Source organism: Poecile atricapillus, chromosome 3 (assembly GCF_030490865.1).
Source record: "Poecile atricapillus isolate bPoeAtr1 chromosome 3, bPoeAtr1.hap1, whole genome shotgun sequence".
In the NCBI taxonomy this organism is placed as follows: Eukaryota; Metazoa; Chordata; class Aves; order Passeriformes; family Paridae; genus Poecile; species Poecile atricapillus.
Genome location: NC_081251.1, coordinates 105,864,771 through 105,880,404, shown reverse-complemented (window position 1 = coordinate 105,880,404; position 15,634 = coordinate 105,864,771). Strand labels below are relative to the sequence as shown.

Sequence of the window (15,634 nt, the reverse complement as noted above, 5' to 3'; positions counted from 1 at the left end):
CTCGAGGAAAGGTTGAGGGGCTGGGCCTGTTTAGCCTGGAGAAGACCGAGGGGATCTCATCAGTACATACAAAATATCCCAAAGGCAGGTGCCAAGAGGACAGGGCCAGGCTCTTTCCAGTGGCGCCCAGCGACAGGACGAGGAGCAATGTCCCTAAATTAACCACAAAGTTCCACCTCAGCACGAGGAACAACTTGGTTGCACTGAGCGCGGCAGGGAACTGGGACGGGCTGCCCAGGGACGGGAGGCCATGGATTCTCGCTCTCCGGAGACATTCCAGACCCAGCTGGGCCGGCTGATCTCCAGAGGGCCCTTCCAAGCCCCGGCCGGCCCGTGGTTCTGCGCGCGCGCCCCGGGGCCTCACCCGCGCAGGCGCGCGCCGCTCCCGCCCGCCCCCCGCGCAGGCGCAGTGGCGGCGCAGGACGCGCGCGGCGGGCGTTGTGCGGCGGCGGCGGCGGCGGCGCGGCCATGGCGGGGTCCGCGGGGTCGGCGGGCGGCTCGGCGCGGAAGCGCCTCATGAAGGAGGAGGACATGACCAAGGTGGAGTTCGAGACGAGCGAGGAGGTGGACGTGACGCCCACCTTCGACACCATGGGCCTGCGGGAGGACCTGCTGCGCGGCATCTACGCCTACGGTGGGCTGCGGGGACGGCGGGGGAAGGGCCGGGGGGAAGGGGCGCGGGCCGGGGGGAGAAGCTGAGGGCAAGGAGCGGCTCGTGGGCCTCGGCACCGCCCGGATGTGCGCCCTGCCGCGCCTGCGCCCTGCGGCCGCCGCCGGCTGGTGGCGGGGCCTGCCCTGACGGTGTCCCTTGGCCCCCGCAGGGTTCGAGAAGCCGTCGGCCATCCAGCAGCGAGCCATCAAGCAGATCATCAAGGGCAGGGACGTGATCGCACAGTGAGTGCGGGCGGGGCGGGAGATGTCGGTCACATTCACTGCCTTGAGGCCGGGAGCGGGATCGGCCACCCGTGGGCCTGGGCAGGGTGTGGGGAATGACCTGAAATTGGTGGGACACCGGGACAGGTTGGCCAGAGTAGCTGTGGATATCCCATCCCTGGAAGTGCTCATGGCCAGGGGGGATGGAGCTGGATGTTTTTCAATTCCCTTCCAATCCAAACTATTCAAACTATTCTGAGTTCAAGCAAAACAGTGAAATCACCCAACTTGTTGTGATCCTAACAGTGGTTAATGACAAAGTTCATTAGGTTTAGTCACTGTAAAAAAAAAACACGTCTTAGAGACAAAGAAGGATATTCATCCCACTGAAAAAATCCTTTCTTGGTCACTAGTGCCAATTACTAACCTTGCAAATTACACTGGCTTATCTGTCATTTACTTGAAACAAAGTGTATGTGTGGGAGATGGCAGAGGGCTAAAATGCTGGTCTTATAAGGAGTAAACGTGCCAGAGCTGGGGATCCTGGAGTGTTCTGCCCCTGATATTTTAGTTCTCAAAGCTGCTTGACAGCAGATCACGCTCTGATCATCGCAAGCCTTTGTTGGCACTGTTGAGTTCTTTGCAAAGGAGGGGTGGGAGAGAGCAGAGGGGAGGAATGTGTTGAAATTGCCTGTGCTTTTTGTCCAGACATCAGAGTATTCACCAAACATCTGTTTCTCAGGTCACAGTCGGGAACAGGGAAGACAGCAACATTCTCCATATCTGTCCTGCAATGCCTGGATATACAGGTAATCTCATAGCAGCAGATGCTAAAAATAATTTTTACTAAATCACTGGTCTTCATCATAAGGGTGAATAAATGAAGCTTTACATTGAAATCTTTTAATTACGGGCAGTGACCCTCAGACAGAATTCTGACTGAGAACATCACCAGACTCTGTAACAATTCCACCGTTAAAAGCCAGTCTTGCAAAGTAAGTTCAGGTGATGTCTTGTAATCTTAAAGTAGTCTTTAACAGCTGACTTCTCTCACCTGTTAGGGCTAAGTTAATCTCTCAGCAAGCAGAATTGTCTTCAGATCGTCTTAGTAACATCATCAGCCTATCTGAACACATTCAGACATGCACAGAACCAAACCTAGATTTTTGACTGACAGCTGTTTGCTCTTGTTCTGCTCAGGGGCATCGTGTCCATCCAATAGGTTTGGGGTATAACTTGGATGTGTAGATGCAGTTGAAGAAAAGGGTGGTTTTCAGTGGGCTGGGTTTGTTACTCATCTGTCACTGTTTGGGGATATAAAAATAAAGGTTGCACGTTCTAAGTGGAAAGGACAGCTTTTGCTTTATTTCTGTAAAGTGCTCATGATACTTTTCGAGCTGACACTTCAAAACTTTGTCTCGGAGTCCTTGAGCAATGCAAGGTGTTTATCTGAACCAAACACACAGAACTGAACTTGAAATCTGGTTCTGTTTTGCAAGAAACATACACACTTTTTTTTCGTTAGCACAAAATTCTGTGGTAAATCCTGCAGCTGTGACATTTCACAGCTTTGATTCTGTCAGATCCATCATCTCTTGCATGCTTGGCTTTCTGGCCTGTGATTAACTTGGAAGTGATTCCGTGTTTTAACCAGGTTCGCGAGACCCAGGCCTTGATCCTGGCACCAACTCGGGAGCTGGCTGTGCAGATTCAGAAGGTAGGAGCATTTCAATCCCTGTCAGGAAAGCACTGGCAAGGCCTGGGACCAGCGCTCGGGTCTTTCTCTAGCAGAGCTCAAAGCATAGCTTCCACTTTTTCTTTCTGTTCCTGCGAGCAATAACAAAGTGTCCTCTGATACCTGGTGGCTTGCTGCTCAGCATTGTGTTCATTACTTTGGCAGTCTGAGGTTTTGCACAGCCCTAACTGAATTTGTAAGGGCAACCCTTCTAAAGCAGTCGTGATCCCTGAGGAACTGAGTTCCCAGTGTTTTAAAGCCTGCTCTTGTGGCGGTTTGGGTAACAGATGTTAAAAATGTCCCTCTAACTGCTCATGCTGATGTCTCTAAAAAACCCTCAGCATCAGACCAGCATCTCCACAAATGCAGCCTGAGGAGAGCTGGGATAATTAATCCATTTCTTTGTATCCACACAGGGGCTTCTCGCCCTGGGAGACTACATGAACGTGCAGTGCCACGCCTGCATCGGGGGCACCAACGTGGGGGAGGATATCCGCAAACTGGATTATGGGCAGCACGTTGTGGCTGGCACTCCAGGCCGGGTGTTTGGTAAGGAAATCGTGGCCTTTATTGTAACACTGGTAGTGTAACATTAAGGTGAAATGTAACAAGGTAACAACTGCCGTTGTGCCTGGAAAAAAATAGAGAGAAATCAACAGTGGTGGTGGTTTCATTTTCTCTGTGTATTTTTTACTTTCCATTGTTGAGGTGACTCTTTATGTGGTGGCTTCAAAAAAATGAGAAAGGATTACAGTCCCTGAATCTTTGAGGGGATAGGAGCCAGGCCTACATGAATGCCACAATTAGGCCACATTTTCTGTGTCCTGGTGGTTGCTCCATCTTTGTTAAATCAGGTGCACTTGCAGCTGGTACCTTCTGGTTTCACTGCATGAAGAGTTTAACATTTACTGTTCGTGGCAGTTTACCACAGGGATAGTGTTGGCCTTCAGGCTCACAGCTTCTGCGTCTCTGAGAAACACACAGCCCTTACACGAGCTCCTGTCACTAGGAGAACCTGAGCTGGTCCCCACGAGTGAAAAAACACAAATGAAAACCTAGAAATTAGGAGCTGCCAAACTGGGCTGATTCTCAAAAAGATTCACCTGGCATTTTGTATTTCTCACATCTGTCCCTCCTCCACCAAAATGCCCTGACAGTGGTAGGAGCAGTTTGGGCTCACTTGTTTTCAGAGCATTCTCATCTCACAAAGGCAAATCTTACAGATATGATTCGTCGCAGAAGTCTAAGAACTCGTGCCATCAAAATGCTGGTTTTGGATGAAGCAGATGAAATGCTCAATAAAGGTAAAACATTTGTCTCCCTTTTTACTTGCTTTCTCCTTGCCTCTTTAAGATTCCAAGGTGTCCCAGCTAGCAGGCCCACTTCTAAAAGTTAGTTTTTAAAAAGGTAGATAATTACAGTTAGCTATAGGCTGTATTGGGTTAAACTACACAACATGCCTTGTCTGATGTTACTGATTCTCACAAAAATGTTCCTCCCACAGTATAGACCCAGTACTGAATTCCAGATCAGACTGTGAAAAGAGGAGGATATTTGGCAGAAGGATGTGCTAACTGTTCTGTGTGGCTTGATTTGCACTGCAGGCTTCAAGGAGCAGATTTATGACGTGTACAGGTACCTGCCTCCAGCCACACAGGTGGTTCTGATCAGCGCCACTTTGCCACATGAAATCTTGGAAATGACCAACAAATTCATGACAGACCCCATCCGCATCCTGGTGAAACGGTGAGTGAGTTTCCTTGGAGAGGACAGGGGCTCTGAGTTGGGCCAGCCCTGGGCAGTTCACAGTATTCCCTGATTTAAATGTCCAGAGAGTCTCTCATGTTCCTTCTCAGCGCTCCTGAGTGTCTGCAGATGTGCTCATGTCCTGTTCTCCAGCAGGGGCTGGAATCTTATCTCCCTGACTTTAGTCTTGTCCAGTTCTGTGTGCTGCTGCTCAGCCTGGCTGTCCCCTCATTCTCCCTGTGGATAACAGTCTCTCCTCATGGAAATCTATTCTTCACACTTAACCAGTTCCTGGGCTCTCCGTGAGGATTTTTTTAGGCTTCCTGTTATGATTTCCTATTACATAGCAGACAAAAAAACCCTGTTAGTTTACATCTGGTGGTGTCACAGGTCCTTGTACACTGGAACTTGGGAAGAGTCTCCCTCTTGCCTGAGCTCTTACACTGCCCCACTTAGTACATTCGAGCTTCTTGAGACTTTCTTCAGTCTCTCTTGTCAAGATGCTGGAATATAAAAATGATGAGAACAGAAACGTTCCCCTTTGGAGCTGTCTGGCTGGAGCCAGTTCCAGTCTCTGCTCAACAGGTCACATTCAGGCCCTTTCTTAAAGCTGAGTTTTCCTCTCAGAACTTTCTAGAACAACTCAGACTCCATCTGGACCCAGCAACCCACAGCACATGGGGCAGAGGGGTGGTCTCTGGTGAGGCACACCCAGCCCTTGTAACTGCTGCTCACCTGCTTGTGGTGTTCTTCCCTACAGTGATGAGTTGACCCTCGAAGGAATCAAGCAGTTTTTCGTGGCTGTGGAGAGGGAAGAGTGGAAGTTTGACACCTTGTGTGATCTCTACGACACGCTGACCATCACCCAGGCTGTCATCTTTTGTAACACCAAGAGAAAGGTACGGGGCCATCAGGGGCATCCTGAGGGTGCCTCAAACAATGCTGGGTTAGTTAAGCGGTCTGATTGCTCCCCCACTTGGAAGTAGTTCAGTAGGACCATGGGTTAAACCTCTGGGAAGTGCCTAACTTAAAACAACGGAGACAAACCTGACAGGAATTGCCTTTTTAGAGAAGTAGGTAAGAATGTGCTCAATCTAATTGCTTATAATTCCTGGAGCAAAACCACAGTTCCTGAATAAATGCTCTTAATTCCTTTCAGTACTTGAGGAGCCCTGTATCATAGAGCTGATGCTTTGTAAGGACTATTTACTTCCCTTAGTCTCAGAATGCTCGTGGAAGTGTCTCCCAGTCTATACCAGCTCATCTTGGCAGACATTCTGGAGCACAACCACTGTGTTTGGCTGTCTGAGCAAAGAGCTGACCCAGGCTGTGTTCACAGGTGGACTGGCTCACAGAGAAGATGAGGGAAGCCAACTTCACAGTTTCATCCATGCATGGAGACATGCCCCAAAAGGAGAGAGAGTCCATCATGAAAGAGTTCAGATCTGGCGCCAGGTAAATGTCCCAGATAGCGTTGCTTACGTCAGTGCTGTCTCAGGCCAGGGAAACCCATAACAACTCTCTCTCAAGGCTTTGTTCAGCTCAGACTAAGGAGAACTCTTATCTCCTGTGGTGTTGGAGGGTTGAGAGATTGCCACTTTCCAAGGAGGGATGCTCATACCCCTGGGTGTAGAATTAGTCTGTTCTGTTTTGCTGAAGACATTGGGAGTTGCCTCTAAATATTTTAAATATTATTAATAAATGTAAATATTGTTAAATATAGTAGATTAAATATTATAAAATATAAATAAAATAATATTTATTTACAATAAAAATTGCCTTTAAAATACATCATGGAAAAAATGTCTGTGCTCCATCCTCAGTATTTTAAACACATGGGAGCATTATTCCTTCTGAAAGGTCCAAGCTGTGTTGATCCTGTCTTGACTGAAGTTGGTGATAGTGCAAGAGACAGCTTTCCATGCAGCAAAAGTGTGTTGTGGGCGGGGAATAGCAGGGGATGCTCTGTGCTGGAGCCTGGGGGTTCCCAGAGAAGTTCTAACTGTGCCCTTCTCTTTGCAGCCGAGTTCTTATTTCCACAGACGTTTGGGCTCGGGGCCTGGATGTGCCTCAGGTGTCGCTGATCATTAACTACGACCTGCCCAACAACAGAGAACTCTACATACACAGGTAGGCTGGGGCTTCCCACAGGGCACTGCCGCTGGGGGAACTCTTCCCGCAGTGGCTCCATTCCCTCTTCCCTCCGCAGAATCGGCCGCTCGGGCAGGTACGGCCGGAAAGGCGTCGCCATCAACTTTGTGAAGAACGACGACATCCGCATCCTGCGGGATATCGAGCAGTACTACTCCACCCAGATCGACGAGATGCCCATGAACGGTGAGTGCTGCCTGACCCACCTTCGGGAAGAGCCCGGCAGCAGCGGTGCTGGGCTGTGGCTCTCTGCACAGCCAGTTCATATGTTAATTCTTTCATTGTCTCTCATTTCAGTTGCTGATCTTATCTGAAGGCCCATGTACCATTTGGTACCCTCCAGAATTCTGTTTTGGACCCACCATCCTTTTATCATATTTTTGGTCATGTGTTCTTGAGTTGCGCTGCACTTGGGAACTTGTGTAAATATTGTCTGTACTCCCACCCACGTTTTTCAATAAAAAAAGGAAGTTTGACCATAATCTGTGCTTAATTACTTAATTAGTAACAGGCAGGGAGTTTTGAGATACTGCCATACTTGGCTAGCATAATGAGACAAAACATTGGACACTCCTGTATCTGGGTTCCTAAAATACAGGGCTTCCTGTTCTCTACCCTTTCATTATTGTTGTGCCACGCCACCTGATGTACTTTTAGTTTCCTTAACTTAACCTTTAAAGATCAGACATCTACAGGAAAAATCTGTGGCCTGGCCCTAGCATGCTGTTGGAAAACTCAGTTATGAGATAGCCAGAAATTTCCTGCTGGTTACGTCTTTCTGGAGCCAGGAATCACCACACTTATTGCTCCACATGAGGATTTCCCACCCCAAGGAACTTGGGCACAGACTTCCTGAACAGAAGGAGTGAGTATCCTGTCTTATCACCTTCTCCACCTCTTTCTGCTGCTGTACCTCATTCCATCTTCGACTCACCTCTGCTCCTGTGTCTCTGGCACGATGCTGTACTTTGCCAGCTGCAGGATCTTCCATGAATCTTTCCTACCTCACTCTGCAGTGTCCCTTTGTGAGGCAGGAGTTGGCCAGAGGTCAGTTACAATCTGCTCTGTGCTTTTCCTGCTGCATTCAGCTTTCTGCATGCTCAGGGAGGCCAGGGGAAGCAAGGCTTGAGCACACCACAGTTTGTACAGAATTGGATCAGCTCTCAGAACTCCTTTCTGAGTAGCAGTGGAGTAGCCCAGGGTAGAGAAAGCTGCTGTCACCTCCTTTAAAGCCCTGTGAAACTCCTCAGTCCCCTGAACCTGATGTTCTTAACACTACACAGACAGAAGTTGGGAAATACTAAGCTTGTTCTACTGGGAATACTAATTGCAAGGGGCTGGCCATGGAGGCACTACAGCCTCGTGCCTCTGTGTGCCTCCAGCAGCAAGGCTGAGGCAACATTCCCACTGGGCACACACATGGAATGTGCTCACACCGTCCATCCAGCTCAGTGTTCAGCACTGGCACAACAGCACCCTCACCCTGCCCCTCCACCTGCTCCCCATGCAGGGCTGTTGGGGGCAGTACACACACAGCCTCTGGATCTCTCCAGGAACGGGGCAAGGAGGCTCAGCTGATCCAGAATCCAGCCTCGGGATCAGCGGTCTGCCCCAGTAACGTTACAGCAGATGGACATGGCCCACCCCTGCACATCCCCACTGTGCCTGCCCCCTGTAGCTGGCCTTGAGACACAAGTCTGCCCTTACCTGGCCCTTGCAGGGTCACACACGAAAATGGAACCCCACAGCCTCCCAATCAGCCCAGACCTTGTCCCTCCAGTTGCCTCATGTAAATGTGTCCAGCCCAGACCTAGGTCTGCTCCCACACCTGGCCCCCAGGCCCCTTACCTGGCCTGCTGGCTAAATCCAGCTCGCTGTTCAAGTGACACAACCTCACTCCAGGCTGCTGCCACTCCAAACATGCAGCCCCTGAGCCCCCAGGTCCCGCTCCAGTCCCTGGCACTTTGGCCTCTGTGCCCACAGAACGGAGTCCCCTCTTCCAGGAAAGGGTGAGATGGGGTTAACAGCCAACACGGCTGAGCAAGGACAGCACCAGCAACCTGCTGCCCTGTGACCACTCCCTTTTATCCCCTAAAACATCAGGTTCCCACACTGGGTTGAAAGTTACCTTGACCCCTCCCTTTCCTTACCTTCCATCCCTCCCACAAGCTCGAGGGCATTTTGCATTCATGGTGCAACTTGGTGGCACAGTGTTCAGGAGCTCTCCCCCCACAAAGCCTGAAGAAGAATCCAGGTAAAGCCTTGCAACTCCTTGTCCACATGCTGGGAAGAGTTGTGCACAGCCTCCAATCTGACTCACACCTTCCTGGGGACCACGAGCAGCAAGGGCAGGCCTGGCCCTGCGAGCCCCCGTGTGACTCATTTGATCAGCAAGAGATTAATCACCAAAGCATTGGCTTGTTTGAATAACAGTATTTAATCTGTACAGGTTGAGAGATCATAAAATGCGACATTCCTACCTCATCTTTAGCATCATTCCCCTGGAGCTGAGCCCTCGCCTGCAGAGGGCAGGTAACCACCACTCCCCAGCAGTTCTTTGCCGTGCAAAAGTCACAGTGCAATTACTTTAGTCCTAGACAGATGATTTCCCTCACTCGAGAGAGGGGAGATGTTAAAGCTCAAATGTTGATGAAAATTGTTACCATTTAGGAATGCAAAAAACCCAGCTATTGCACACAGCCATTTCCAGCTGAAACTACAGCAGTTAATTATTTAGCTGCCTTAACACTCCACACAGTTGATACTGATTTAGCCAAGAATGAAAGTAAAGCCAGTAACAAGATTTCAGAGTGATACAATTGTTGGAGGGCAGAATCTGACAAGCAACTCCACAAGTCAAAAGCGTGCTTAAGAACAGCAGGAGGTTTTCCTATACAGGGAGGGGGTATGAGCTGGACAGAGGTCACCTTCCAGAGACAAGCATGACAGGAACATCGGCTTCAATAGAAAGCTATGAAGTACAATAGAACAAATCTGTTCATATAATTGTGAGGATAAGTATTTGACATAGTTTATGTAGTAGAATACAATACTTGAACATCTTTTAAAAATAAGCACGGATTTCATTTCATATATACACAACTGATTTTAATCATGTACTGAAAATAAATTACAGGAAATAACTTTAAAATGCAACAGAAGACAAGAGTTTCACAACAAACATTCCCATTGATTTTCCCAAGGGGGTGAGAGATTGCAGTGCTCAAGGCAGGTAAATATCACAAATATATCAAAAAACTTCAAATTGTTGATGCATTCACACATTTACATGAGCCACAAACATTCCTTTACAGGAACTGCACTTAGCTACCACAGAACCAGGTTTTGCCATAAACTACAAAACTTTGATACAAAATCGTATTTATATATTTATATTTCATATACATGCCCTATCTGTGATTTCTTAAAAAATAAAAACTAAACACACTGTACAGACAATCCTAACTCATTGCTTGGTAGCTGTAGGCAACATTTTTGGATGGAATTTCTTCCCCAGTAGAATTAATGGCAATATTATATACATGAAGGCTAAACTGCAGAAAAAGACAGCTCAGTTCCGATATGCACCTCCCTCGGGACCAGGTCTGCGAGTTCAAGGCAAGACACCCTCTGTGCTGAGCCACTGCCTCCCTGACACCCCAGTTCTGCGTGAGGAACCAGCACATGCACCTGTGTAACACTGGTAAAAGGCAAGAAAGCAAGAGACGCGTTGTAATGGAGTGGCTGCTCCGATGGCTCCAGCACACACAAACACCCGCTGGAGCTGGCGAGGGTGGTGCCGAGCTGGGGACATTGGGTGAGAGCACAGCTGGTGTGGGCTGATCATGACACTTCCCTGAAGTCAGCTCCTGCAGGGGACAGGTTCCCCCCGTAAGCCAGAGCCTGCACGGACTCACAACGCTGGGGAAGCTCCCCCTCCCTCCCCCGAACACCAGGGGGCACCAGGACTGTGTAAAACTGAGCCACTCCCTCCCACCCCAGCGGGCTCCATGGCACCAGTTTGTCTGAGAAGCTGAGCACTGACAAACTTAACTCTTCCCCGGTGATGGCAGCAATCTGTGAAGCCAATCACACTAAACTACTTCTACAGTTGATTGTAAACTTTGGTTTATTTTTATTTATTTTTTTTTTTATTATTGAGTTCTCATGGTACAGCAAGCATGTCTAGGATGAGAGGGCAGAGTTGAAGAGGAGACGAACTGTCAGTCTGTCTTTAGTCTGGCATGGTGAGCCACCTGCTCGGTCAGGCCTGCTTTGATAGAGTTTTTTACAGACTGCCTCATATGATCCTCCATCAAATTATCACTCATGGGCTTCAACACCTGTGGAATGAGAAATGTGCAAAAGAAACAAGAAAATGAGGTAACCAAGGAAAATAAGATATAAAATCATATAAAGAGATGAGACTTGAAATCATGAAAAAACTTAGAATGATGAAGTCTGACACAAAGTGGCATGAACTGAAAGAGAAATGAATTTTGCTGCTAGAGTAATGAGGTTAAAGCAGTCACATGCTATGGACACAAGTGATACCCCTCCTACACAGCAGTATTTCACTGAATTCAAACCACTTTACAGTTCCTAGAAGATGGATGTGCAATTCCATACCCCATATGCAGCATCAGTCTGGTATGGTTACAGCATTTATGCAGACCGGCCCAGACGGTCCAGCTTATTGTCCTATATGTGTAAGTGTGAACACTTCAGATACAGAAAGAAAGTTAAAAATACTGGCTAGTTTTTCTTCTTGTTATTGTTGGATGAGAGTCGCTGTCGCGGCACTGATGTAAGAGCACGACGAACCGTTCGGCGTCTAAGGACTTCAAAGAGTTTGGAAAACACCTAAAACACGAATTCAGCTGTTAGGAAAAACGGCTCTCACAACACAGCAGAAACTCAATCAAGTTCAGAAAAAAAAAAAAAAAACCCAAAACCTGATTGCCAGTAACTTCTCACCTTCCTGGGATTCCTCTGAAGCAAGGAGGGAAGAGAAAGGCAGAGATTCAGAAAAATCAACAGCAAGAATGAGCATTAAATCAGAGTGACTCAGACAGGATCTGCAGTGCTTTGCATATTACTGGTGATGTGCAGCTCTAACAGCAACACTGCTGAGGTCTTTTGGAGACCACCCTCCTCCAGCCCACAAATGGCAAGCTCCTGCCAGCGTAAGCCAAGTTCTCCCTCTTCCAGGGAAGGGAGCAGCCAAACCAAGCCTTGTATGTTTGGGGTATCCTGCAGCAGCAGCTCCAGCAGTACTGGAGAGCTTCAATTTTAATCAGTAGTGAGTATGCCAACTCAAGATTTAGTTACCAATTTATTTACTGATGCTCATTTCCCTGTTTTTAAAAGAACACTTTTTCTGCTCCAGTTTAACTCAAAGCCTGGGACCCTCAGCAGGTTGCTCAGATAGGTCTGGTGTACCAGTGCCTAGGATGAGCCTTGAACACAGGAATTTTCCAGCTGTGGAAGGAAGCATCTATGCAGAAGGCTCCAGTTAGTTATCTGCTCATGCCTCACAAGACAGACTTTCATGTCACCCCAGATAAGCGCAGTGCATCCTTTATTTCCAGTAACAACAGCAGGAAAGTCTTTCCCTTCTGCTGGAACTAGACAGAGTACTCCAAAACCTACTGGTCAGGAATTCTCTACATGGCCTTACTGGCACAGCTGCGTTAACTGAGTTCAGGCAGCAAAATCTCTATGCAGAAAGTTCTCTCCTCTGATGTCCTTACACTCACATCTTCTCTTTCAGGAATTTGTTGAGTATTCCATGCAAACAGCAGTTGCACCCACTGAAGCTGTCACAGACAGCACAAGTGTCCCTGATGGAAGAAACCTGCTGTGCACCCTCTGCTAACAGCTGCTGAAAGCCATGACCCAGCCAGTTCTCTCCAAGGACCAGCCAATTCCTTGCTTTGAATAAGGAAGAAGAGTTTTGAAGTCCCTCCACTCTTCATTATCAAAGCACTTACTAAGTAACCTTCTGCACCTTAAGTAGCACTTCTTTGATAATATCCTAAGCTTTTTTAACATTCCTTGTGTGCAGCATCTGCTCCTGAAGAGAGCAGTCACACTACTGAGCAGATTTTCCCTTTGGCAGCACTAGCACCCTCTATTAGGTCTAGACCAGCTTTTCCCTCTCAGCACTGAACAGAAATTCTTTGATATGTCTGCTCAAGACAGCAAGGTTTTGCAATAAAAACAGATACCAACCTGTTCCCATATAGCTTCAGCGATCTGATCAATGGCTGTTCCAACTTCTCTGAATTCCCCAGAGTACTTAACGTATGCCCAAGTACAAAACGATATAAGAGCCATCCCCAGCACGAGATTACACAGGGCAGCTATGGAGTTCATGCCAAGGAACCCAGTCAGTCCTGAGATTATGTACATGGCAAACATGACTGCAAATAGAGTGGCGGGGGTACGAGCAGCATAAAAGATGTTTTTGCCGTCGTTGTGCTTCACAAAGTTTGCATAGATCTCATCGATTTCCACTTCGAGTTGCTCCTGGTAGCGCCGGCAGAACTCCTCCCCTCCCATCTTCTTCACGGAGCGGAACTGCCGGATGGCGCTCTCTCGGAAATCCTGGTGCTTCTGCTCCAGGTCCGACGGGGCAATGTAAGGCTTATCTCCCCCACACACCTGTGGGAGCAACCAGACAGTGGGGAATCACACCCTGAGCATCTGCTCAGCCCCTCGCTGCCCTCCTCCCGCTGCCGCTCCCTCGGCTCTGTGAGCCCCAGCACCACCCAGTGAAGCAGCCAAAGGTATTTTGGATCATGGCAGGGCAGGAGCCTCACCTGTCCAACCCCACACAGACCCACAGGACTGAGCTCATACTTCCACTGTGCTCTTCAGGAAAGCCCAGAAGGACAGGACAACAGCCATGTGCGCATCCCCACTTTTTCCCAGAGTGAAATCCTCCACATCCACCAAAACTCCCTGGAAAATGTCTGCCAGTCTCATCCTTCAGAAGTTTTTTCACATCACCCAGAGCATGTTAAGCACCAGAAGCTACTGAGGGATCAAGAGGCCACCACACGAATAACTGCCACTGTTTTCTTATGCTCTGTGACACTGCACCTGTTGTTCCTTACATTTCAGGTCATTAGGGGGACAGTATTTTGATTATGCACACTCAGCAAAGGAGGGCTTTGGTTCATGAGGACAACTCAGAAGCTGCAGCAAGAACTACCTTTACATAATCAAGTTTTAAATCCAAAGAGTTCCCACTTTTGTTCTCAAAAATAGAAGTTTCAGAGCTGTGTCAGATCAAGAACATCATATGAGACATCTGGATAAAAAAACTATTTCATAATTTGTGCCTATCTCTACAGTGATATAAAAATATACAGTACTAGGGAACATTACTATGGAAACAAAGTCTGTTTAAAAGAACATCTGTTTCTGTTTATTCCCTGCTCCAAGTTAGAAACCTTACAGCTAAAGTATCTCAACAACCACTGAAGATTCAAGTTTGGAAGCCAGACTTGGCACTTATTATAAACAACACATTTACTATTTCAAGACATTTTCCAAAATGGAAATAGAGGAGTTCCCTTAAACCAGCAGAACATTCTCCGAACAGCCTGCTAACAAATGGAACTGGCTTGTCTGCCACTAGCAGTAGGCCTTACTTTAATTTCAAAACAAAGAGCAAGCTACTTCAGCAATTAAGACCACAATTAGTCCCAATTAATGGGGAGCTATGTTTGTAGCATGCTCTCACACCTACTGATCTTTCTGGTTGTACAGTTTCACAATAAGCACAGTCTTGCTAAGCTTTATGAGACATGTAATGATTTTCAGCATTTCCTGTGATAAAACCTTGCATACCACTACATTAAAGTATGAAATCCATCCAGCATTCAGCTTAGAATCATGCAAGATCACTATCTTCAAGTGAAGAAGCAAGTGGGAAATTACATAGGTGTCTCAAAGCAATTCTTGTTCCAAGGGGTTTTGTTAATTTTTATAATCACTTCAATCCTGCATTTTACAGCTAATGAATGGCCACAATTCAGAAGCATGAGACTACAGAACTAGAATTCCACCACTGTGCAACCCTAACACAACAAATGTCTGCTCACCTGTTTGTGCATTTCATGTCACAGGATTTTGAGATGTCTGTCAAGAGGGAACTAACAGGTGGGAATCCTGCAAACACATCCATTTTCATACCTCCCAAGCTCAGAGCAGAGTGCAGAAAACACACAAGTCCTGGCCCTGAGTTACCTTCTCCCACTAAAGTGCTCACACACAGAGGACAACACGGAAGCTGAAAGCCTGCAGTTGCATGCAGGTGTTTAGGAAAGGTTGTGCCATCATACCTGCTCCATGCCTTTGCTGTATAAGTCTTTTGCTCCTGCCACAGCAGCAAGATTGTTCGCCTCAGCTGTTGCCTAGAAAACATGGAGCATCCTGTGTCATTCACAGCATTCCCGGGTTTTACGCAGCATTACACTCCAAACATACCTCAAAAACCTCCAGAGTTCCTGATGGCCAGGAAAAGGCCACACAAAAATAAGTGAAGTTTAGCTATATACATTAAAACATTTCTGCCTTTCTTCAGCTTTCTAGCACAGCTGCAAACAAACCTCAGCTCGCTTGTACAGGCTTTTCATCATGAGCAATCTCTTCTGAATGCTCTACTGCTAGTAAGCACATAAGGGCCACTAAACTATGATATTTGAATCCTGGTACTGGGTTACTTCCACTACCTGAGAGGAAAGAAAGAAGCTGGCATTATTTCTGCATTACAGATGTACAGTTTCGCTGTTAATTGTAATTCTCAAGTTTGTTAAGAATTTAAGACTTAATTTCTACCTGTGTCATGTCAGGGACAATTACTGTAGTTAAAGCTGCAAGATGTCATTTTCTGGTTCTCCCAGCCAAACAGCAAGTTACAGGAAACCAATGCTTAGAGAGAAAAGCAGCTAAAAAACCCAACCAACCAGACAGAACGCTGCTCCATTTGGTTGATTTAATTTCATTTGGTTGGTGAAACTGAGGGAAAAGTACCCAACCGTCACAGTTCAGATGGCTTTCAAAGTACACAGATCCTTCAAGAAATACAGCTGGGTCAGGGGGGAGCTTTAGGCCCAC

At 47.4% G+C, this 15,634-nt stretch overlaps 2 protein-coding genes across 7 annotated transcripts in view; one reads left to right on the top strand and one right to left on the bottom strand.

Moving 5' to 3' along the window:
* The first annotated feature begins 369 nt into the window (after positions 1–369).
* Positions 370–6,987, top strand: EIF4A3 (eukaryotic translation initiation factor 4A3). Its single transcript, XM_058835318.1, has 12 exons — positions 370–634; positions 822–894; positions 1,616–1,682; positions 2,528–2,590; positions 3,025–3,157; positions 3,832–3,912; positions 4,213–4,354; positions 5,115–5,253; positions 5,694–5,809; positions 6,377–6,484; positions 6,564–6,691; positions 6,803–6,987. Exons 1-12 carry the CDS (start codon positions 469–471, stop codon positions 6,817–6,819), a joined length of 1,233 nt encoding a protein of 410 aa, XP_058691301.1. The 5' UTR covers positions 370–468; the 3' UTR covers positions 6,820–6,987.
* A 1,936-nt stretch (positions 6,988–8,923) lies between these two features.
* The window catches only part of ATL2 (atlastin GTPase 2), a 40,435-nt gene continuing 33,724 nt past the window's right edge, over positions 8,924–15,634 (bottom strand). For 5 of the 6 annotated variants that reach the window (XM_058834388.1, XM_058834387.1, XM_058834389.1 and 2 more), the window contains 3 exons: positions 14,860–14,931; positions 12,740–13,171; positions 8,924–10,848 (listed from right to left, as the gene is read on the bottom strand). In XM_058834388.1, coding sequence (XP_058690371.1) covers positions 10,729–10,848; positions 12,740–13,171; positions 14,860–14,931 — 624 coding nt within the window. In that variant the 3' untranslated portion in view covers positions 8,924–10,728. Of the gene's footprint in view, positions 11,369–12,739; positions 13,172–14,859; positions 14,932–15,634 lie in introns of all 6 variants that reach the window. The other variant, XM_058834391.1, reaches the window with a different exon arrangement.